Source organism: Leucopleurus acutus (genome assembly GCF_964270905.1).
Source record: "Leucopleurus acutus genome assembly, chromosome: 19".
Taxonomy (NCBI): Eukaryota; Metazoa; Chordata; class Mammalia; order Artiodactyla; family Delphinidae; genus Leucopleurus; species Leucopleurus acutus.
The window spans coordinates 11,397,958-11,422,547 of record NC_139161.1 but is presented as its reverse complement, the minus strand read 5'-3'; the positions used below and the strand labels follow the sequence as shown (position 1 = coordinate 11,422,547).

Sequence of the window (24,590 nt, the reverse complement as noted above, 5' to 3'; positions counted from 1 at the left end):
GTCCTTGCTTTGCACCTGTGGTGGCGGCAGGCCCTTGGGCAGGCCCAGGCAAGCAGGAGCCTCTCCAGGGAGGGAGGGCATCTGTCTCCTTGGCAGCTCCCGCCTGGGGACCAGAAGCTGAGTCAGATCAAGCATGTGTATGAGGTGCTGACCCGCAGAAGCCCTTTATGGAAAAAGGACACAAACGAGGGCCTCCCTGGTTGGCTGAGCTGCCTAACCACACCTAACTCTCAGAACGTTCTGGAATGTTCCCGCAGACAGCTCTGACCCCACCCCAGCTCCTACCTGTGCACTACAGGAACAGAAGCCTCAGTGAAGCTACCTGTCCCTGCAGGGGAGGTGTGTCCTCTGGGTCTCTCGCTGGCCCCGGGGGCCTAAGCTGGCCTCTGTAGGGGTTCCCTGGCACTGCAGCGCCTCCCAAGGAGCTCGATCCCTGGAGGAGACCCTCTCAGTGGGCTGTTAGTGTAAGTGCTCTCAAAACACAGCCCGCAACTTCTAGCGGGAGTCTTAAAGCATCTGCAGCTTTAACCTGGTAACTCTCCTTCCAGAACTCCCGCCCTGGGGAAATCCAAAACACATGGGATGTTCAGCACAATGTTCCTTCACGACAGCTCCAGGCTGGACGCGTCCCGGTGCTCCCGGGGGAAGCAGTCGTTTCGCCAACAAGGGCTCGGCCCCGCGCAGAGTGAGCACCCACCTTGGAGTGGTAGGCGGCGGAGTTCTTGGCCACGGCACACTGCTTCTCCACCAGGAAGCAGAACCTCCTCCTCTCCTCAGTGAGAGCAGTCTTGTAGCCGTCGGACACGTAGCTCTCCAGCTCCCCCTGCTTGTTGCCGATGGCGTCGATGTACTGAGGGTGGGAGAGGGGATAGAAGAGGCAGATGAGCCAGCGATGGGACAGCGCGCGCTCACCTCCAGTTCTGGGTGGCCCCACGGAGGGGGAGCACACCTCCCGGCCGGCGCACTGGTGTGGGGCTTGGCCGTGTGACTCACCCTGGCCATGGGGCTGCCCTGCTGTGCCACTGCCCCCTGGTGCCCCAGCAGCCGTCCATGTGAGGACCATGCTGGCAGGTTGCTTGGTGAGGCTGGTGGCGGTGGTCACCTCCCTCGGACCCGGACTCCAAACCTAATAAAAGCCACCCTAATGCTCGGCAGACCAGGAAAAGCTCAGCTGGCACTGTGCTGGAGAATGACTAATTCACACCCAGATCCCATGGGGTGGGCAGAGAACGCAGACACAGGAGACCCCGCTTGATACTGGGGCACCCCAGAACGTTCTCTGCAGGTTGGAGTTTCAGTAATAAAGTACCAGCAAGACTAGGGGCAGCTGTCCCAGGGGGGCCTGCAGGCCCCTCTCCACGTCTGGGTGTGGGTCTGCAGGGCCCAGCTCCCCGGGTGTGGGAGCCCTGCCAGCCCCTTCCTGTCTCCCCTCTCACCCCTCCGCGCTCCACACGGGGCACAGACTCCCCGCCCCAAGCTGGTGTCACTGTCCTTTGGCCGGCCAGGGAGCAGCCTCTGCCCAATCAGGCCCCAGCCCCGGCGGCGCGGGCAGGTCCAGGCCACGAGGGGGCGGCCTCCCCCGCCTAACTCGCCCGGCCCCTCCACCAGCTCTGACTCAGCGTGGGTGGGCGGTGCGGAGCCGGTGGGCGCAGTGCAGGCTGTTCCTGTCCCCTCCCCTCCCCTCCCCTCCGGCGCGCTCAGCTGGAGGGCGAGGGCCTGCCTGCCGGGCGTGGGCCGTCCCCAGCGCTCTCACCAGTGCACAGCTCAGCTCAGTCAGCGTGAGTGAGCACACTACCCCAGGCAGGGCCTGCCCAGCGCCCTCACCAGGACTGGGACCCTGCTCCCCCCTCCAACGCCTGCAGATCACCCCGCCTCCAACACTGAACCCCCTCTCCTCGCCCTGGGAGGGCAGCCAAAATGGGCCAGTCCACTACCCCAGCCCTAAAGGAGCCGGCCCTGGTCCTCCTGAGCAGCTGCAGGGCCGCCACACCTCGGGGTGGGTGTGCCTGAGAAAGTCTGTGCAGGAGGAGAGAGGCCTCCAGGGCAGCCCTGCCTCCACTGCCGCGGCCCCCCACCCCAGCAGCCCGAGCAGCTCCAAGTGCTCTCCTCCAGGTTCTGAGACGCGTGCGCATCAGAGCCTGCAGCCCCTGCTCCTGCAGAACACCCCCTGCACCGTAGCTCCTCCAGGAAGTAGGGGAGCAAGTCTGCAGATTTGGGGTGCTACTGGGGGCCTGTGGAGGCCACCGTGGGCAAAGCTGTGCTGCGTGGGGAGGTCCCTTCAGATGCCGCCCACCAAGGGGGAGTGGCTCACACCCGAAGCCCTTATGCGGACAGGAAGCCTGGGGGCGGGAACACCCTCTGGACAGAAGGGCCTGGAAGGGGCAGGGCTCCCTCACAGAGAGGGGGACCCTGATGCACAACCCCGCTGCGCCTGCCCTATCACCTAAACAATACCCAATGCTAGACTGAAATCCCCCGGAGGGTCCCATGCCCGCTCTGCTCCGTGGCTGTCCTACCACGTCCAGGGGATGGCGGGACGTCAGCGTGGCCTTGCAGGCTTCAACCAGCCCTGAATAAAGACGCCTCCCTTGGCCTGTCCTGCCCATCCTTGCATACAGGGGCACATACAGGGGCTCGGCTGGGGTCCTGGGAGCCCCTTAAGGGGCAGCCTCAGGAAAAGTTGCTGCGAGGCTCCGGAAGGAGTTTGGCTTTTAACCCCAGGGTAAGCCCCAGACGGCCAGCCCTTCACCGGGGTCACCACCTCCTACCCTCCCTGGGGGCTGCTCCAGTGCTGGCCAGGGGTGGGCGCGGGGTGAGCCAGGCACGTGGAGACCCCACGCCCAGGCAAGAGGGGCTGAGACACTGAGAGATCAGCACGGAGCCTCATGCAGGAAGGCCCAAGGGAGACCTCCCACTGTACCCTAATTCGGGACTTTGGGGAGGGCAAGGCACCTCCTCCAGCGGTTACCCCAGGACAGCAGCGTAAACTGGGACGTGGGCCCCCAGGGTCCTCCCGCCCTGAGCCCACTGCTGAGGACGGCTCCTCCTCGTGCCGGCCCGGTGTCCCCGTCCGTCCTGCCGACGGTTTCTGGGTTTTCAGGCTGCGGTAACATCTTTCACCTCAACGCTCCCACTCCCTGGAGGGGAGAGAAACCAGCTCTGGACGAGATGACGCGGGGCACTGGCCTCATTAGCTGCCTGGCAGCCTCCCGTGCCAAGGGAGGGAGTGGTGGTTTATTTTTAAGATTTCCATTTATTCAAACGGGCCCCAAGAATGGCCAGGAGCAGCTCAGGTCTCAGGCAGGGAACCTGGGGCTACGAGAGCCACCCAGTGTCTTCCCAGGGACCACAGGTGCCTGGGATAGGGCAGGAGAGACGTCGAGCTACACCGGCCAGGAGGGCCAGCCCAGGCGGGGGCCACAAGGACCTGGAGAGCTGACCCTTCCTCCACGGTCCCCACACCAATCATCTGGCTTGGGCAGAGAGCTAGCCGGCCAGGACACTGGCTGCCACTTCTGTCAAGGAACGACGGCAGGCCCTCCTGACCTCCTTTCCCAGGACGCTGCCTCCTTGTGGAGAGAGGCCACCACTTCACGGGCAGATCCTAGAAATCCAGGCCAAGTGAGGAGCTTCGCCCTCGAACGGGCGGAGGAGGAGGACACACACCCCCACCCCGCCCCCCGCTGCAGCCTCCAGGCCAAGCTGGCTGCTGGCCGCTGTCGGCAGGGACACTCCCCAAATGTGCAGGAGGGGCCGCGCTCTCTGGGACGTGCAGAGGACAGAACGTGCCTGACCCTACAGCTCTGATGACTTAGCAACAGGCCCCAGAAAACGCCCCAAGCCGGTCCCTGCCACGGGCAGGCACCGTGGCCAGGCTCCTGGCATCCTGCATCCTCCCTGCCCCCACCTTCCCCTGCTCCTTGCTTAGCGGGTGCTATGGAGACCACACTATAGAAACACCCAGCTGAAAGCATTTAAGACCCACAGAACGCTCCCACTTAGTCACCCTGGGCTGAACAGCCCTGTAATCCGAGAAGACAAAAGTGATCAGAACACACGTCTCCTCTCCTCCGTGGAGCAAGCCAGTGACTCAGAGCGGGGGAGGGGCATTCTAGAAAACACCCGAGGCTTTGGTTTCCCTCACCGGATAGGCCATCGTGGCTTTCCCACGTTTCTCAAAACCCCAACGCTGCCCCTAACCACTGCAGCTGGTGAATGACAGCGGAATCCTTGGGCCTCAGCTGTCACCACTAGTAACCATTACTCCAAGGAGACAAGGAGGGGACCCGATTAGCTGCGATGTACAGGAAGGTACAGCCAGAATCTGCCGCCCCCAAGCTGCATTCATTCAGCCGCTGGGCACCTTCTGGGGGCAGCCCTGCTGACCGGGCCTGTGCCCACTCCCTGGTCTGATGCACCTGGCACCCAGGCCAAGAATAGGGAGGACAGCCTGGGTCAGTGGGTGAAGCTTGGTGAGGGCTGTGGCAGCGGTTCAGTGGATTGTTGGAGGACCCTTAAAAATCTCATTTAAACACAAGAGCTCAGAGCAAGGCTCGGGAGAGGGCAACTGCGCCCTCCTGCCCACGGTCCAGCAGATGCAACAGCTAGCAGGCAGCTCTGCGGGGAATGTGCTGTGGGCACACCCTTAGGCAGAAAGTGCAGTGCCTCTTGCAAGCATCAGGGACCCATGGGCCCCGGGCTTCCCAATTTCCTGAGAAAGGGCCCACAGCCATCACTAGATTGGGGGGTGGGGTGGGGTGGTGGTGGTGGTCCGTGACCAAACAGATCCCACTGCCCACGCCCTGCGCAGCACACTCACACGCTGGCGTGTCCAGAAAGGATGTGCTGGGAGGGGTGCGCCCATGGGCATCCCCATGCCCAGACCCCAGGAGAGAACGTGGGGCCACTTCTGTCCACACCAGTGGGCTGGACATGCTGACAAAGGCTTGCGGTCCAAGGGGACGGGGTCTCAGCAATCTGTGAGCACGCTGAGCCGAGGCCTCGGGTGGCCACCAGGGAGCGCGCCAGGCCTCCAGGATCCACGCCTTCCAGGTCTGGGGTCTGCTCTGCTGCCCTGGGACCTGGAGGAGGATGGAGCCCGGGCTCCTGTGCCCACCTTGCTGGGTGGTCCCTGCCAAGTCTCTGGACCCTTTGGGTCTCAGTTTCCTCAGGGGCTGAGCCAGATCGTCAGCACCCGACATGGCAGCCCCTGCCTCACGTGATCTTGGAGGTTCTGCAGGTACAAAATTCACATCCAGCTTCAAAGACTCAGCAGAAAAACAGGAACGCAGAACACCTCACTAGTATTTGTTACAATGATTGCGTGTCTAAATAACACTCTGGACATGTGCCGCTAAATAAAGCACTTCACCTGTTTCTTCTTACTGTTTTACATGCCCACCTCTCAGGGTGAAAAGACAGGTGCGTGTGCCCGGTGCTGCCCCCGAGAGCCCTCCCAGCTCTGACAGCATAAGATGCTCCCGATTTCCCACGGTGCTATCCAAGTAGGCAGCCCAGTCTGGAGGGGAAATTGTGTGGCTTGATCTGGTGAATTGGGGGTAGGTCTGGGGGGGACCAAGGGAAGGGAAAGAGTCCCCCAGAGGACTGAGAATCCTGATACTATCTGTGGACACAGAAGCCCTAAGAGGGCGCAGTGGCTTCTGGCTTCTCAGTTGTTCTTTTCCAGGAAGACCCCTAACTGCTTATACCCCAAGGAAAGAAGATGTCCCACTGCTGGGATGCGGTGCCTTGTCCACAGACCGCCTTTCACACTGAAGAGCTTTTTAACATGAGAACAGCAGATGCATAAGGGGCTTAAACCACGGCCATCAAACTCCACGGGTTAACAGGAGCAGCCTCTGCCATTATCTTTTTTGAAGATCTAAATTATGGTTATTTTGTTTTTGCTTTATTACACATCCCTTGAAATAGAACAAATCTCTCTCTCCCCTTTCTCAGAGGGCAATCTGGAGGCGCCTTCCGGAACAAGGGAGCCCAGTGAGGGGGAGCCAACTGCAGGAACCGCCTGCTTTACTCAGCACAGGCCCCGGCAACAGCCACACCCCACACCCAGAACACTCGAGGCCCCACTCTCTGCGTCTCAGAGAGGGAACGGGGAAGATGGATCAGGGCAGAGGAGGTGGCCCCTGGCAACCTAAACCCCAGCTGGGTGGGTGGGCCCTCTGCCGTCCCAGCAGCAGAAGCCTGCCTTGGAGCTGTCAGCAGCTCCAAGTGCTGGGCTGCTGAGAGCCTGGCACTGGGCCGGCAGGGACCATCCAGGGCCCTGGCCCTCTGCGCTCGGGCAGAAGGTTTGGCCCACACTGGGGGTGACCCCGCCCCACACCCACGCCCATCCATCTGCCTCCAGCCTTCTCTTCCTGGGCTCTCCCCTCTGCTGCAGTCTTGGCGGCCCCTCCCCTCAGAGCTCAGAGCCTACACAAGGGGTGGACAGGGCACACTGCCTCCCCGTGGCCCCCACCGGCCGGCCACACACCAACGCGAATCCCAAAGGCACAGATGACTGCTGGGTTTTCTAACAGTCATGGTGTCCCTTGGAGGACGAGGACTCCTGCCTAATCAGAGCTGGGCTGTGGGTGGGGCCAAAGGAAACAGAAACGGGAGAAATCCTTGGCCAAGCCCCTCCGGATCTATAAGGGGATCGTGCACCCAGAGCCTGACCAACTCCACCCAGCACTGCTTCCCAAAGTGCTTCATCCGGGATGGCTCTCGGCACCAGTCCCACCCGAGCCCGGACCCTTCCGTCAGAAGCCCTGGAGACCGCCAGCCAGCCAGGGGCCGGCTGTCCATCAGAATCACCCCGAAGCTTTGAGAACCTGACAGGCTAAAGTACAACCACGCACCCGCATGCCTGGGGAGGGGGACCCTGGGCCAGAGACAGGGCGCCAGACGAGGCCTGTGACCACGCCCTGTCAGACACACGGTACGTCCTCCACTGAATTGTCCCCTGTAGCCGCCTCCACAGAGATGGGCGCTTCGGTCAGTGCCTGGTCCGGCGAGCACGGCAATGACCAGAGGTGCAGGGCGTGACCTCAGCCGTGTGGGCAGTACTTGGTGTGCTCCCTACTTCTAGAAAAAACCCTCTGTCCTAGTTTGTGCCCCAAATGCCTCTAAGTGCCTGTTCCCTGACCTATAATTAAAATCAATTCTCTCGCTGGAAATCCCAAAACACAGTCTCAATTATCAGCAGTTCACGAAACTGGCCCAGTCCCACTCACGGGGAGCCCATCCCAGACGGACTGACAGACAGACACGCTCACGGGGGACAAGGCTCCGCCCCATTCAGGAGCTGAGGTGCCTCGGGGGAGGTGTGTAGGTGCTCCAAGGGTCAACCCCTGCCTGGCGGGTGCTCGGGGGCCTCTCTACCCTCCCTGGCGAGCATCCTGCCCACACTGAGCTCCAGTCAGGGAGGGAAAACACATGGACCAGGGGCACCAGAAGGCTCACAGGTGACCCCAGGGATTGACCCAAGGAAGTCCACCCATCCTGGGACCACTGAGTCAGCCCACACCTGCATCCACTTGTGGGAGCCCTGGGCAGCACATCCATACCTAGAAAACAGAGCTGCATGGGCTCCGTCGGTCTGGGGTCCCACCTCCTCTACCAAGAGGCGCTGCAGCTCACGTCAGCCCAGGGGCTTCTGTGGCTCGGGGATGCCCAGGTGTGGCCCCTGTGCCAGCTGCGGGGCCCAGGCCCACACCCACCTACACATACTGCCCACTGGGCTACATGTGACCCAGGCCCCGGTGAAGGTCCCCGGAGTGGAGACCCTGGGGATACAGAGGGGGCTTCAAGAGAGCGGGGGGGGGGGGCACGGGTGCCTGGGGTCCTTCCCCACCTCCCCAGGGGCCCAAACAGTCTGGAATCCTGCCCCCACTTGGTGACAGCGTGCAAACACATCTGCTTGGAGTAAGCAGGTCTAGTGGCCAGGATGTCCTGTGGGTCCAGGTGAGGCCAAGCTCTCCAGGGCAGGGCCATGAACTACAGTCTGGACGGACAGAGCTGCCCCCACGGCTGATACGCTACAGGAGTGGACTGCGTGAGAGCTGGGGTGTCGGCCGTTCTACGAAATGGAGACAGGGAGAACAGAGTCCTGCTCTTCCTCAGGAAAAGAGTGTCTTGGGCTTCCCTGGTGGCACAGTGGTTAAGAACCCTCCTGCCAATGCAGGGGACATGGGTTCGATCCCTGGCCCGGGAAGATCTCACATACCGCGGAGAAACTAAGCTTGTGCGCCACAACCACTGAGCCTGAGCTCTAAAGCCTGCAAGCCACAACTACTGAGCCCAAGTGCCACAACTACCGAAGCCTGTGCGCCTAGAGCCCATGCTCCACAACAAGAGAAGCCACCGCAATGAGAAGCCCACGCACCGCAACGAAGAGTAGTCCCCACTCGCCGCAACTAGAGAAAGCCTGGGTGCAGCAACGAAGACCCAACACAGCCAAAAATAAATTAAAAAAAAAAAAAGAGTGTCTTAAACAGACCATTTCCTGTGACTAGCAGGACCTCAGGCAAGGCGAGGGGCAGGGCTGGCTCAACACACCTGCCCTGCCCAGGCATTTCCTCTAGGGGAAACAGTGGGGAGGGGAGGGGCTGTCACACCAAAAGGTGCCTAAGGCCCTCCCAGCCCCCAGCAGCCACACCTCAAAGGAGACATCAGGTCCTGGCTCCTGGCCAGGTCTGCAAAGGTTCCAAGAACCAGAAGGAACAGACCCAGGTGCCAAAGGACCCTCACATGCCCAGGTGGGCTGGGCACCTCCACAAGGCCACCAGGTAGGCCAGAACTGTCCACGGGACAGGTGGCCAGCATGCCTTCCACGGTCTCACAGCACACTGGGCACCCACCCCCTCCGGCACAGACGTGGGATGAGGGACTCTGAGGGTGCCCCAGCCTGGCCTCTCAGGTTCAGCGCCACCAGGGAACAAAAAACACACTGGCTGGACTGTCGCTGGAAAGACAACCACAACCGGAATAACATCACATGCCACCTATCACCACGTCAGCAGCCTGGGCTGGACGGCGGGAGGGACAGCGTGGAACACAGGGCCCAGCCCTCCCTGGGAGGAACTCGATTACGGGGGGAGAACCACTGCAGTAACACCCTCAGGAGGCCAAGGGGCAGGTAGAGAGGGGGTTGGGGTGGGTCTGGGAAAGACAAGGGAAACCGAGGAAGTGCACAGAACTGGGAGGGGTGACCTCGCTTTGCTCAGGCCCCAGGGCCCTTCCTGCTCTGAGATGGGAAGAAGGCCGAGGTATACCCCTCCGAAGCGGGGAAACCGAGAGAGGACATGGAGCTCACCGTGACCACACGGCCAGTGCACACGGGGCACAGCTGGGATCCAAACCCAACGGCCAGGGCCTCATGGCTATGCCCAGGCGGTGACAGGCCACAGGGGGGTGAAGAGGAGGCCCCTGAGCGAGAGCCTCAGGGCAGATACCCGGAGGGGACTGGGCCTCAGCGGGGGCAGCAGGGCTGTGCTGAGGATACAGGGCAGAGGGGAGCCTCAGTTGTGGGGTGACCCTTGGACATGGGAAGAAAGGTCAGCACTGGATGTCTCCCAGGTCCCAGGAGGCCAGGCTGGACATGGCCGGCCTCACCAAGCTGGGGAACTGCTGGGAGGCCCCCCCCAAGGAGAGAACCACCACCCAACTGCCCATACGGAAAGACTAAGGTTTGCAGAGCCCGTGCTGTGTCCCCCTGGCCCTGCGTGGCTGGGGGAGCAGATCCCACCCTCTCGGCCCTGCAGGCCCAGACTCCAGAGTGGAGCAGTCAGGGCTCTCCAGAAGAGAGAGGTCTTGCAGTGGGTGGCAGGGGCTCTGGGGCAAGGGGAGTGGGCCACTGGGAACCACAGGCAGCAGAGCCACGATGACCCAGGCCTGTGTGGCTCCGAGTCACGTAGGAGTGAACACCATGGATGACGCCAGCCCACACGCACTGACGTCTGCCCGGCCTGTCCTCTCCCAGCCACAGGATGCACCGGCCGGGACACGGTCCCTTCTGACGGCTCTCAGCAAGCTGGTCACAGCAGCACCAGCTCGTCCAGGGAGAGGGCCTCGGCACAGGACGGAGCCTCCAAGTCCATGGCCGTAAAGGGGAACGAAGCACGGGTATGTGATGATAAAAAGGAACGAAGCACTGACACACACAGCGTGGACGAACCTCAGAAACGTCACGCCGAGGCCAAGAAGCCAGACGCAGGTCACGTGTCGTCTGATCCCGGTCATGCCGCCGGGGGGCGGGGAGGGACCGGTGAAGACGGGCTTTCTTTCTGGGGCCGTGACAACATTCTAAAATGGACTGTGGTGCCAGTTACACAACGCTATATGAACGTACTCAAAATCAAACGGGTGAGTTATATGGTATGTGAATTACCTCTCGATAAAGCTGTCACCAAAAAAGAAGCACCTTAAGGAGCGGGGAGTGCACAGGCTGAACCCCTGGAAAGCCAGCCTCCTGTCCCTGTCACCAGGCCTCCAAACCAGTCCCCAGGGTTCCCTCAGATAGGGCTCTGAGGAGGCCACTGCCCTCCCAGGCAGCGGGTCAAGGTTTTCAGGAAACAAAATGGCAAAACACGTCAAGGATGGGACAGAACAGAAAAATGGACACACACCAGTGCAGGTGTCTTTCCAGCCCCGACCTCATGACCCTCTCCCAGGAGCACATCCCGGGCGGGGGTGACTCGGGAGGGTTCCCTGCAGCAGCGCTCTCGCTGCGGGGAGGGGAGGCCTCGAGGTGGTGACGGATTACAGACGGTCTTTTGAGACGATGGTCACGAGACTGTGGATGTGGGGAAACGTGTCTGACTTGGGGAAGGGATGCTACAGAGAGGCGGGAGTTGAGTCACTGCGACTACATGAGGAACACACCTGAGTAAGGGGCTGCAGGAGACTGGCGGCTGCTTCCCACATGGCGGGTTGTGGTTCTCAGCTGCCGCTGCGCCCCCCCCCCACCCCCGCCCTCTCCACTGGATGCCCCAGGCACAGAGGGACGCAGAGGCCGGGCCGCCCCGGGGGAGCAGGAGGCCTGCTCGTCTATGCCGCACTCAAGTGGGCAGGACCGGCCTCTTGGCCCTGGCGTGCTCCAGAGGTGCTTGCGGGCAGCGGTGTGGGCACCATGGGGCATGCGCGGGCACCATGCACAGAGGGCCCCAGGCAGTGCCCCCAGGCTCACTGCCCTGATCACTGGCAGGAAGGGTGGGGCTTCAGGAGGTGAGGGGTTCACCCCAGGGGTCACCCCCATGCCTGTGCCCAGGGGAAGCTTCCACTGCCGACCACTGGGGGCTATCCTGTTCCTCCTTATCTGAGACGTGCGACCTTGGAGAGCAGCGTCTGGGCCTGATCTGTGTCAACTGGCTGCAGGGTTCTGGTGAATCAGGTGTATCAGGGCCGTGCCCGTCACAGGCCACGCTGTCCTAAATCCTTGCCCCTCACCCCAGCACGTAACGCCTACAACCAGGGCTGCCCCTCCCGTGCCCTGCAATGCCACCTGCCTCACGCAGAAGAGTCACTGAGATGCTGGACCAGCCAGCATCTGCCTGCCCCGGGGTCTCTGGGTCTGTGCTGGGAGCAGGGCATTCACAAGTCAGTCAGAGTAACGGTCTGGGATCTCTGGCCGAGGTAGGAATCAGAGCAACAGGCAGGAAGATTCCATCTGGGTTCTGCTCCTTCGGTGGAGAGCCCTCTGGCACCCACCGAGGCTACAGGATGGGACTGCTGTCCTGCTGGCTCTGGGACGCCGGGCACCCAACCACCCAAAATCCCCCAGGAGAGCGGAGCCTGGCTCTGCCCAGTTTCATCAGGAGGGATCAGCCTCGCCCCCCGAGACCCAGAAGGGTGAGTGCTGGGGACAGACAAGAGCGCCTGCCCTTCACCGCTCACTAAAAGGCCCGAGAAGTCCCAAAACCATAACCGGGGACCCAACACTCCTGTGTCCCCAGGCAGAGCCCCCAGCACGCGGCGGCCGAGTCCCACCTGCAGCTCCTTGTCCGAGTACTTCTGGGGGTTTTTGCTCCCTTGGCTCTTCTTGCGGAGTTTCTTCAGCTCGGCCTGGCACTTGTCCAGTGCATCACCTTTGCTCCTTTGCTCCGTCTGGTATTTCTTCAGCGCAGCCTGAGATTCAAACAACAAAACCACGGGCAATGAGCTGGTGCGCCCCTCCCGCTCTCAACTGGGCCACAGCGGCCCGGACCCTGTGGACGGCAGGAATTGTGCAGCTGCAAACCTGAGGCCTCAGCTCTGCCCACACTGGAGGCAAAGATCAGGGCTGGGAAAACCAGCCAGCCTCCCTCTCTCCCACCGAGCCGCCTCGCTCTCTCCCAACGCAGGGCCGGAAGTGCCTCAGGTCAAATCATGTAATGAACACTGACAGAGCCCAGCCCCTCGCCCTTCTTGTCAACCTGGGAGAGGTGACAGGGCAGGGCCAGGGCATGAAGAACTCCAGGAAACGACAGCGGGTCAGAGGAGTTCACACAGGTTCCATAGGGCGGCTGCCTCACATCGTTTTTACAAAAAGCGGCCGAGAGGCGGGAGTAGTGGAACCTGGCATGTGGGGCATCAGACACAAGAGTCCACTCACGGGGTCACATTTAGTTTCAAATGGGCATGAATGTCAGAGGAGCTGCAGGAAACCCACAGGATGGAGCGCTCACAGGAAGATGAAAACCGTTCAGACAGGGAAGGATTCACACACAGCAGAGCCCAAGCAGCTCAGGGTGACCAGCAGGTACAGGGTGGGGGCTACTTACGCTCAGGTACCTGGAGTCCAGCTCCACCTTCTGCTCCAGCTGCGTTAGCAGCTCGTTGTGAAAAGACTTCAGCTGGACATGGAGAGAAAACAGCCGTCAGCTCCGACGTGTGGCTGCCCCGGGAGAGGGGGGGCGGTCACCACGACCATGGCACCTGGGACGCTGGGCACCCCAATGGGCAAGAGGAGCTTCTCTGATCCAGGAGCCGATGACCCCGCAGCGACAGGTGGGCCCCGCGGGGCCAGGCGGCCCCGGGAGTGAGTGCTGAACTGAAGCCTGGCCTTCGACAGGCATGGAGCCTCGCTTCCCTCGGGGAGACAGAGACCGCCTCCCCACTGTCCCTGCTCTCCTGTGCTGGTGGGTAACATAGGCATAAGCTGACACGAGCCGTAGACCTGCTAGGTCCTGGCAGGACCTACAGTCTCGGTGCACCTGTGCTTCCCCAGGCCACCACTCGAGATGTCCCCATGTGGCCCTGCGGCCAGCTGAGAATAACACCCCATCTTGCCCGTGTCCTTTTCTTCCAGGTCCGTCTGTATATCCTCAGCCCCCATGGTGGTCACATCCCTGGTGTGTGACTTCCCTCTCAGGCCCTGGGGACACCCCCACCTCTCTGGGTATGACCACAGGAAGGCACATACTTCCCTAGTGGATGCACGGCCACAGCACATGCCCGGCTCTTCCCCTCGCCTCTAACAGCACCTGCTCACCTGCATCTGCCCCTCCCTCCCCGGGGGTCGTACTGGGAGGCTGGGACTCACCATTTCTTCCAATTGATTTTGAATCTGCCTGTGGACTTCGGCCATCTGGAAGAGAACGTCCCCTGGGAGGCAGATGGCAGGAGAGAAAAGCAGGAGGAAAGTGAGCTACTCAGAATCAGTCTTATCACTCCCTCCACGGCTGGGGAGCAGGTACCAGTGGGCCAGGCACTGGGGTTGCTGTGGTCTGGGGACCGGCGGGCAGGGGTGTGCTGGGGGCAGGGTGAGGGGTGCCTCTCCAGGTGATGCCGCCAAGAGGAGATGGGAAATTCTAGAATGACAAGGATACACAGTGGCTTGGTGTCTCTGGGGGTTTGGGGGCCTCAGGCATCTGCACTGGATCTGAGATTCATGGCAGAGGTAAGAAGACCGGAGACCCTACATTTGCAGGTTTCAACCCTGCGTGCGACCCTGTGAGCACATGCATCTCCTCTCACAGGCACCAACCACCAGCGGCGCACCAACCACCAGCGGCCCACCTACCTCGGGCCCAGGCAGAGGTAGCCACAACACGTAGCCCCTGTGCGTCCCGGGACGTGGCGTGGAAGGAAGGTGGCCGTGAAAGGAGGGACCTCACGGCCCAAGACACGTCATGGTCAGCAGAGTCCCGACACCCACCCCAAATCAACACTGTGGAACAGAAGCTCCGAGCTGGGGCACTCATGGTACCTGCCTCCGAAGACCCTCAGAGCCACTGCCCACACCCACAGGGTCAGCGTGGACTTCCTTGCACAAATGGCTCATTTCCTCCTCTGCAGAGGGTGGGTCTGGAACGGGCAGTGTGAGCTCCATTCATTTCATTGGCAAATATTTGCTAAGCAGCCCTTTCTGGCGGCAGGCACTAACCAGGCGCTGTGGCCACATGGAGGAGGGCCCGCCCCTGCCCTCGGGGGCAGTCACCTGCTGACTAACCCTGTCCCAAGGTGCTGCTTACACCAGGACGACCCTCCCCTGCTCACATCCAGGCCACTCAGGGGTCACGTGACCCAGAGGATCCTGTTGGGGGCAGCCACAATGAGCACCTCTGGTCCCCACGAGGCCAGCCAGAAAGCAGAACAGTTCCTGTGGCCCCTGCCCTAATGGGGTGACGCTGCCCACCCTCCAAGGTCACAAGGACAGCACGTAGATGATCCCCTGGGGTCGCTTGCCCTCCCAGAAGCACAGCTGGGTTCTGGGGACGGCCAGCTCCCGGTCATCGGGCCGTTCGGTCAGCTGCTGGTGCTCTTGTGGCCCTGACGACCACAGAGCACGGTGATCACCACAGGCAGAAGCCTTAGGGACAGATCGCCAATCCTTGGGGCAGGCTGCCCGAGGTCAGTGGGCTGTTAAATGGCCGCAGTGCTGGCCTCCGCTGGCAGGCCCCGGGCCTTGCCTCCCAGGGTCACTCTCTGTTGCTGGAGTGCACGCGAGGGCGGCCTCTCCAGCCCGCGGGTGCCCCGCCCCCGTCTGAGTTCTGAGTTCTCACTCTCAGTGCGCTGCTGGGCTGAGTGCCCAAAGGCCTGGCTTCGCCTCGGATGCACAGATTTCTGTCGAGGGAGGAGGAGGAGGGGAGAAGAGTGCTTCCGAAGGAGCCCCAAGGGTCACCTGTCAGCTGGGAGGAGCCATGGCGTGCCAGGGGCTAGGCCCTGCAAAGCCAACCGCGTGTCCCTGTCAGGAGACAAGGTAGGGGGAGTTCCCTGGTGGCACAATGGTTAGGACTCCATGCTTTCACTGCTGAGGGTGCAGGTTCGATCCCTGATTGGGGAACTAAGATCCTACAAGCCATGGGGTGTGGCCAAAAAAAAAAGAAAAAGGGAGACACAGGCATGCCGGTGGGTCCCCTCCGGATGGGGTCAGACCACACATAGTTGTGGTTCGCTGGACCCTGGGCTGAGTGTCTAGCAGGCTGCCTGTGCCGACAGTGCGAAGACCCCTTCCCAGGCACCACATGAGGAAGCACAGACCCCTGGGGGGCCCAGGCTGGCACCCAAGGCACCAAGTTGCTTACAGCTACTGCAGAGAGAGGAAGACGCCCAGGCCCAGCCCGAGGCTTCGAAGGATGCTCGCGGTCAGGGCCAGTGCCACGCCGTGTGAGCGTGAGTGAGTGGGTAGTGTCTGTGTGGTGTGAGTGGGGGAGGGCATGTGGGTGCCAGAGTGTACACGTGTGTGCGTGTAGGTGCACAGGGTGTGCATGGCGGTGAGTGCGTGCATGGATGCAGGGGTGTGGGTGTGAGCGTGTGTGGCTGTGTTGGGCGTGGGTGTTGAGTGGGTACACGTGTGGCTGTGTGCGCCTCAGTCTCCATTCTCTCTCCCCGCAGCCCTGGGGTGCTGCTATGGCCCCGTGGACGCGCGGCTCCAGGAAGCTAAGTGACCGGGCTGTGACTGGGTGGGCCACAGGGATCAGAGCCGGTCCACACAGGTCTGCCTCTAGGACCATGCTTATCCATGAGCCGGGAGGGAGAGGACGGAGCGGGGAGATGCACGAGCAGGGGCAGACACCAGAGCTCCTGATGCACAAATCCCCTAATCCAAAGTGATAAACATTTACTGAGCACCGCGCATGCTGGCAAGGCCACGGACACCAGCACCAGGGCACAGGGGGAGGCCTGGCGGGGGCCCAGAGTCCCTGGAAGTTACTTTCCACTCAGGCTCCAAATGGCAGCCTGACCTCAGGCCTGACAGTGCTGTTGGGTGTGGCGGGGCAGGGGGGGGCGGCACCTGGGGACAAGAAGGCCCCACCCCCACCGCGGCTACCTGGGGGCAGCATGGTCGATGGTCAACCAACCATAAACTGAGGGCTGAGCTGCGGCTGAGCAGCCCCAGCAGGATAGGATGTGAGTCTCACTCATCCTCTCCTGGCCCTGACCCCACTTCTACCCCGTCCCGACCCCAGGGGGCGGTCTATGAGTCAGGGAACTGGCCGAGGACAACAGGGGACAGAAGGTGCCTGGTCCCCGCCCTTGGCTGAAAAGGAACCACCAGGACAAATACAAGCAGGCAGCCCAGGGGACAAGGCCAGGCTGCCACCACCCTGACCTGACCTGCTCAGACCCGCAGCTCCCGAGTGGGATGAGGCTCCCGGCATCGCCACGGCCTTTCCGCATCCCCAGATCCGATATGCTTGGAGGGGATGCTGTCCTGTGTGTCAAGGGTGGCACGCACAGGAAAGCCAGACCCACAGGTCACCCTCTGGCCCTGTGGGCTCTCTCAAGGGACATAAAGTCCATAAATAAGACACAGAGCAAGTGGCACCGTTGGTCACGCTTGAGGCCCCAGAATCGTAAATTAGTGTCCGGATCAAACTGAACACATGTATTTCCTTGAACGGCCACACAAAACTAGTTGAAAGAAAACATTTGAAAAATAACAACAACAAATACCAAGTCCTTTAGATAAAGAATTCCTGTTGCCAAGAAGAGTGTGTGAAGCTTCTTGAGGATTCTGGACACTGCACCACATCGCCTCCGCCCACCGGAGCCTCCGCCTGTGTCCCTGCGCACGCATGCGGGGAGTGGGCACATGCTCTGAGCCGCAAGCCAGTGGCTGCCACAAGCCGGTCCACACGGGCAATTTTTAAGGTGCGTTACACAAGCAGCCGCAGGAAGCCACGTGTACATGATGGTGGTGTGAGCGTATGGACCCTGGAGCACTGTGGGGGCACTGGGCCAGCTGCAGGGGGCGGTCACCCCTGCCCGGGGATGAGGCTGTGCCCCGAACTAGGCTTCCCAGGAATGCGGGGGGCCTCAGGCATTGGCACGGACACTCTCTCGTCCTCTCACCCAGGTCCCTTCCGGGTCCTGGGAGGCGGGCGAGTGAAGGTCCTTGGAGCCATGGGGCCGGCCAGAGCCTCCCCGCTTCTCTGGGCTCAAAGGCCAGCATGAGGTGGGGACACTTTCCCAGGCCCACCCCATACGTGGAGGAGGAGGCCACCGGGCTTTCTACCAGGCCTCATCTGGGAACCCAGGTCTCTGTCCACAGCACAGGTGGGCCCTAAACTCGAAAAACCAGGTTTAAAATAGAGCCCAGACCCAGCCTCGCCAGAGCAAAGAGCGGGGGAGCAGGGTACTCAGTTGTCACCACCGATGGGACCGCCAGGGTCTCGAGGAGTGTGAACAGAGGGGGAGGCAGGCAGGTGGCCAGGCCCCAGGGCGCCACAGGAGGGGAGCGGGCAGGCCACCCTGGCACTGAGGAGGGGTTGGGAGCAGGCCATCAGGAGCAGGGACAGGAGAGGGCACACTTGGGTGCCATGAGGCTTCATCCAGGACAAAACCACCGACAGAAACACAGGCATCTGAGAACAAGGCGACGCCCTCCCACGCAGTGTTTACCCTGTGAGGAGGCAGCCAGGTCAGCAGTGAGTCACCTCCGGCTGCACACCCTTCAGCTCTGAGTGTAAAAATTCCTGGTACTCTTGGTAACCTTTAACACCAGCCTTGTGTCTTTGGGTTAAGAGTGGAACTCGGTACACATGACAACTCCCCTCCCCCAGGGAAGGGGCTGGGGCAGCAAGCGCAGGAGCGCACGTACACACAGCTCGCGCGCGCGCGTGCGTGCGCACACGCGCGCACACACACACACACGCACATGTCGGCACATGCTGCACTTCCTCACCGACACAGGCGACGTGCTGTTCACCTCCCTCCCCTCCAACACAGTCTGGCTGGACACAGGCTGCTTCTGTCTGGTGTGGCTAAGACAGCACAACGTCGGGACAGCCGCCACCACCTTTGCTCTGCATGACTGTGGCCTGGGAGCCTGAGCATCCTGCAGACGGTGCGTGTGCCCCTGAAGAGAGGCTGTGCGGCCTCGGGAGCCAGGGTGTGCCCTTGTCCCCCAGGGTGGTGGCCTTGCCCTTGGTGACAGGGGCAGAAAGAACTGGTCCAGCCTTCCAGCAGGGACAGGGCCCCCAACAAGGACACAACACTGGAGCTGGGGTGGCTGGACAGGGAGGGCTGAGGCCCAGGCCTGCGTAGCCCCTCACAGGCCACTCTGTCCTCAAGGAGCATCCACCACTCCTAATTCCAGAACGTTCTCGTCACTCCAAAAACCTGTCCCCAGCAGCAGTCACTCCCCTTTCCCTCCAGCCTCGGGCAACCACTAATCTACTGTCTGTACGGATCTCCCTGTCCTGGGCGTTTAGTATCAGTGCGATCCCGTGACACAGGCCTTGGTGTCTGGCTTCCTCACCGAGCATGTTTTTGGTGTTTGAGGCTCACCACGTGGCAGTGTGGCAGGGCTTCATTCCTTTCCCAGCTGGATGACATTCCAGGGAATGAGCCGCATTTTGTTTATCCAGTCGCCCATGATGTCCATTGGAGGACATTTGGGCGTTTCCACTTTCAGGCCGTTACAAATAGTGTTGGCTGTTGTGATAATCAGCTCTCCTTAGGAAGCAGTTTTATTTTATAATAACTCTGAATTCTTTTTGTACACAATCTTCGCAATATGATTTTTGAGGTTTTTTCCCATCGGCTTAGAGCAAGAGTCCGCTAGCCAGCAGACCCTGGGGGGAGGTGAGTAAAAGGGGAGTCTCCAGCCAGTACTGTGAGCACGTGGGTGGCTGGGGCCTCAGAGCCGCCAAGCCCTCCCAGGTTCCTCCAGAGCCAGACCGAGCCCCCCACTGCCGGGAGGGAGCCAGGGTCAGCGCCCCTCCAGGCGCCCACTGCCATCTCTGAGGGGACCGCTCCCTGCTCCAGGCTAGTCCAAACGCCCCTGGGAAGATGAGGCTGCAGATAGGAACAGGAATTGATTCCACAACAGGAGCCCGCCTCTCTAGCAAGTCTGGGTGACTCAGCAACCCTCTCGCTTCCCAGCTGAGTGGGGAGGTTGGGGACTGTCTGCGGGGGACCCTCTGCCCCCGCTGGCCACCCCCAGCAGGAACTGGCTTCTGCCAAACCTTGGGATCGTGAGCCAGAGCGAGCACCACGGCTCAGTCGCTCTGCTTCTTTTCCTTAAGTGTTTTATTTCACCACCGATATGAAAAAATTCCCAACAGACTCTCAAAAATGTTCACAGCCCCTGGCAAGAACCTCAGTACAAGGACAAGGTGGAGGGGCCTGGCACTGGCCAGTGTGACTGCTGGCCAGCACCTGGGGACCGAAGGCACCCACTGAGGGGAGAAAAAGGCAGAAGCTAGCGACCCCGTCAGCACAGAGGGGCCGGGGCGATAAGCTGGAAGGTGCAGGGCACAGCTGAGGAGGGGGAGGCCCAGGTGCAGGAAGGCCCCACACCCGGGAGGATGGCAGTGGGGCAGACTCTCAGCAGAGCAGTGTTGGCAGGACCACAGCTCACAGGAGGGGAAGGGGCGGAGCTGCTCTCGCTTGGAGCTCCAGGCAAGGTCAGGACTCGAGCAGGGCAGCACCCCGCTGTGACATGGCCCCGTCCTATTAGCAGACGACAAAGCGGGATCAGCCACCCACCCCGGGTGCTCTCAGAACTTGTAGACGGTTCGGAGGAGCAGTCGATTTACACGTGTTCAGGGACGTAGGACCCACCACTGACATCTCAGACCTCAGAAACATTCAAGTGTTTCCCCAAACTGGGCTCTTTGGGAAAAGATAAAAGATTCCAGAAGACTAGAGAAAATTACAGGTACCAGATTTTTAAAAGGGACCCACTCTAGAAATTGCAGGTTGGTGTCTTCATGTGAGAGCTGTTACTGAGATAAAGGTGACCTGCTCGCAGCCTGGGGCACTCGTTCACCTTCATCGTCACCACACTGACGACCGCTCTGTGAGCACCTGCTCCATGCAGGTGCCGCTCCAGGTGAGACAGTTAACCAGAGGCCCTGCCTCTGTGGTGCCTGCATTCTTTCCAGGGAGAGGCAGACAAAACGTGGGCCAATGAGGAACGAGGAAGAGTGAGGGGCAAGTGGGCCAGGCAGGTCGGGAAGGAGGGCCGCCCGAAGGCCGGGAGGACGAGGATGCCTGTGGCTGCAGATGGCACAGAGACGGCGGGGAGCTCTGGCAGGGAGTCTCATCTCACTGATTCTCGAGCCCCAGACCAGCACAGGTGTAGCCCCACCTCCTACCTGAGCTCCACAAGGCACCAGGCAGTCCCCCAGGGCACTGAATACTGACACAGGGGACCTGAGTGTGGCTGGAAGCCAGGTCTACAGCCACACCCAGAGGATTCCATCCATGGCTCGGAGATCAAAGGGGCCGTGAATTTGTTCTTATCAGCACTTAGAAGACAGACACTCTCCTCTCAGCCCAACCTCCAAACCTCCCGAAAGCGACCAAAATAACAGAGCGGGTACCCGCTCACCCCTCACCAGGTTCCCCGGCTCTCTTTCCGACACATGCACCCAGGTAGCCGTGCACACACTTTTTGGCGGAACCACCTGAGACAGTAGTGAACATCACGGCGTGGCCAGCATGTCAGCTTCTGCACCTGGATAGCACGGACTTGTGTGCACAGGCCCACAGCCATCCCGACCCAAGGACAGCAGCCACCGACACAGACCCTCTTCCTTCAGCACTCGCACCTCAGGGCCTGGGTGCCCCAACTCACTGCCGCCTGTGAGCTGCTCCCCAACCCTGGACCTCACGCGCGGCTCTTCAGGTCTCTCTCTGTCTCTGTCTCTCTCTGTCTCTGTCTCACTCTCTCTCTCTCTCTCAATAAGTCAGCGTACTGTTTATCTAAATGCTGCTCTGTGAGCATCTGGAACAAGTAAGTCATAAACAGGCTTAATCGTGGGTTATGAAGACTTAACGTTCAGCGGCACCGGAATTCTTATCTTTCCTCTGTGGAGTCGGGAGTCTTCAGCCTCTCTAATCCAGAGAGTCCTCTCGAGTTGCATCTCTCACAATGCTGACATTTTTAAAGGCTCAGGCTGCTTTTCTGGTTTTTTCTTTCTTTTTTTTTTTTTTGCAGAAAAAAACACATGTTCTTATAATCTGCAAATGACAAGAAGCTGAGAGGGAGCGTGGATCTGGGAGACTGGGAACAAGCTGGGGTGGGAGCGGGGCTCAGGCCCCGGAGTCTGGCCGCTCACAGGCCGGCGCCCGGCAGATCTGTGCAGCTCCCCACCTTGTTCTATGAGCCGAGGGTGGACCAGACTCCACCTGAGGGCTCCTCCTGGGCCATAATGCTAGACTCCTAATCCCAAAGGAGCGAGGACAGGATTTCAGGAGAAGATGAGTTATCACCATTTAGGCTTAAAAAAGAACACATTTTTGCCAAAGCAACACAGACCCGAGAAAGCCTGCTTTGAGATGGTTCTCATGAAGACAGCCAGCGGCCTGAGCTGACCCCCAGCAAGAGTGAACAACAGCACGGGATGAAGAGGGTAAGGACCCGGCTGCCGGACCCCGGGGCTGGGCACAGCTGCATGGAGGGCCAGGTCCCCCAGAGCACTGTGACCCCCACAGCGAAGCATCACCCCCGAGATCAGTGTCCAGGGGGCAACCCGATGAAACTCCTAAAACCTGATTAACCCAAGAAGCGGGAGGAAGCTGGGGACCTGAGGTGGGGGAGGTCACAGAGGGCAGTTTCAACCTCTGCAAGGCACAGGTGGCTGAGCCCTGGCTGGGGGAGGGGTGGGAAGTGTGGAGGTGGGGAGGGGAGTCCAACACCACCTACGGAGGGGGCCTCCTCCAAAACCCACTGCCACACAGCAGGACCACCCCCCAGGGCAGAGACCAGCCTCCATCCTGGTGCCCGCCCACCAGCCAGGGGATGCCTGTCAGGGGGGCCGCCTGGGGGTGACAAGTCCTGATGCCTGATATCAGATGCCTGATAGTCCAGGCATCTGCGGGAAAGGGCTCCAGGCCTGCCTGGGCTGACCTCACTGTCTCATGGGTTACACGTACATGTTTGTACCTCATCCCGGGATTAAATCAGTAAGACCACGTGTCTCCTGATTAGGGGGTTGGGCTGACAAGGCACACGGCACAGCCCCTGCCCCAGAGCTGGGCAAGTGTTTGCCCCTGCCAGTAACAGTGACAAGGACAGCCAGGAACCTGGGTGCAGCTCCACCTTGACACCAGCGGTCCTGCCACACACCCCCTCTTTCTTTAAGCAGGAGGATGGTGGGTGAAGAGGTTCAGGAACTGGGCAATAAGGTAGGGAAAGCCCCCGGCCCACATGCATGTTCCGTCCTTTTGAGGAGCTGGGCCCCGGCCGGCAGGAGGGTACCACCCACGTGTGGTCAAGGGCACCACTGGTGCCCTTTCTTCCCCTGCCTATGCCCTTCGTCCCTGATGCCAAAGTCAGGCCTGGGCAGGGGTCCCGAGTGCTTGGTCTCTTGCTCACAACCCCCATCCTCACACCTGTGTCCTTCCCACTGTGAGAGGGCCGTGCCTGTCTCTGGCCCTGGCTGTGAAGATGGGACACTGCACAGGGCTCTGTGGACAAGAGCCCGGGGGGCTCCCATGAAGGCACAGTGTCAGGGTGCAGGGGGAGCTGATGCTACGAGAAAGTGGGTGTCTTCAGCAGCATTACAAATGTGGTGAACGCTGATGAGAGCCCGGCTCCCCAGCTGCCTGGACCTGGACCTCTCAGACCATGCTGGGCACTCCCAGAGCATAAGCCTTCCAGGACAGGATCTGAGAACATGTGGGAAGGATGGGAACATCCAGTGCCAAGTCCCTGCCCACGCGGCTCATCCTTAAGGGCTCGCTGTAACCTGCTGGCCCCCCGCCTAGTAGATGTCAAGCCAGATCACCCCAGGACATGAGCACCCCAGCCAGATTCCCAGCCCAGACGGGTCCCCAGGAGCAGCCTTATCGTGCGTTGGGGAGGGTCCTACCATCCCTCCACCGCCAGGAGCCGCCTCGCGAGGCCCCGCCCCAACTCCAAAGTGGCTGACACTGCTCCCTCCTGGGGATAAAATTGGGTGACCGGTCAGCGGGCAGCCGAGCCCCGATGCAGCTAGAAATGAAGCCGTCTGAAAAGGCAGGGTGGCCCAGGGCTGTCGGCCGCACCACAGAGATCAAAGTCCTTCCACACCTGGGGTTACAGTGCCAGGTCTCTCCAAGGGAGAGTGGCCCTTCTCTACCGGCACTGCCACGTCAGGCAGGGGCTGGGGTTCACCGAAACACCAGGCTGGGGTGGCCAGGAGGCTGTGGCCCAGGTGGAATTGAGAGCAGAACGTCTGCACGGTTACTGACCAGTAACAAGCCGACTGACCAGTGCAGGTGTCACATGAAGGATGATCTGGGTGGGGTGACGAGGCACGACTGCAGGGGTGCCAGGACGGCCCCTCTGCTCCCTGATCAAGTCCAGCCAGGGCCACCTTAGCAACCCTCCCCCCGACTAGAGGAGCCCAACAGAGTGTGAGGGGTGGAGCTTGGGGGACCATGGTGAGGACCAAAGCAGCCACAGGCCTGCCGGGAGCCCTCACCCCACCTGGGCACTGACACCAGACCCCTGACTACCTCTCCAGGAGAAGCAGAGGTGAGACCAGCACAGCCGTGACTCTGCGACCACGAGACTCACGTGTGCGGGCGTGTGCTGCGGTGGGGTGGGCAGGAGTTCTCCGCCTCCTCCCAGGTACAGCAGCCCCAGATGGTGCTGGGGGCACAGAGAAGGTGTCTGACCTTCCTTTAGAGACTAAACCTCCAGCCCTGTCTTCGCAGAGCTGGACTTGAACCTGGAGAGCAGGACGCACTATTACTGCCAAGTGGTCATGGCCTTCCTTTTGGTCACTGGCAGCCACCGAGGGCGCCAAAACACTCGTTTCTTGAGGATCTGTCATTTCAGGAGGAGCCAGAGCTCCCGTTCCCTGCTGGTGGCCAAGGGGCTCTTGAGCCAAGGGGTCAGCTGCTCAAACTTGGCTGGGGGCGCCCGCTGCCTCCTGAAGCCTTCTGAAGCAAATATCCATAATGCTCAATTATTCTGGCGGCTTCCAGAGCGGAAAGGCGCCTCTGAGAGCTCATTAGCATACGCCTGAACAAGGCACAAATATAGAGCTCTCGCGTTCTGGGAAGACAGACAGCCAAGGGCTGCGGGGGTGTCGCGTCGGCCTTGAGAGCCAGCGGTATGGGATGCGGAGCTCAGACAGCACTGAGGGACCCCTCTGGGATCAGCCACCAACCCCCCCCATCCTCCCTGCTGGCCTCAAAGCCACCAGTTCCTCCCTGGTAGAAGC

At 60.9% G+C, this 24,590-nt stretch overlaps 1 protein-coding gene across 1 annotated transcript in view; it reads right to left on the bottom strand.

Annotated features, from left to right (window-relative positions):
• The window catches only part of BAIAP2 (BAR/IMD domain containing adaptor protein 2), a 70,249-nt gene that overhangs the window by 15,488 nt on the left and 30,171 nt on the right, over positions 1–24,590 (bottom strand). The window contains exons 4-7 of the mRNA XM_082861745.1: positions 13,523–13,584; positions 12,762–12,833; positions 11,989–12,126; positions 698–850 (exon numbers count right to left, since the gene is read on the bottom strand). Of these exons, the coding sequence (XP_082717871.1) occupies positions 698–850; positions 11,989–12,126; positions 12,762–12,833; positions 13,523–13,584 (425 nt within the window). The remainder of the gene's footprint in view (positions 1–697; positions 851–11,988; positions 12,127–12,761; positions 12,834–13,522; positions 13,585–24,590) is intronic.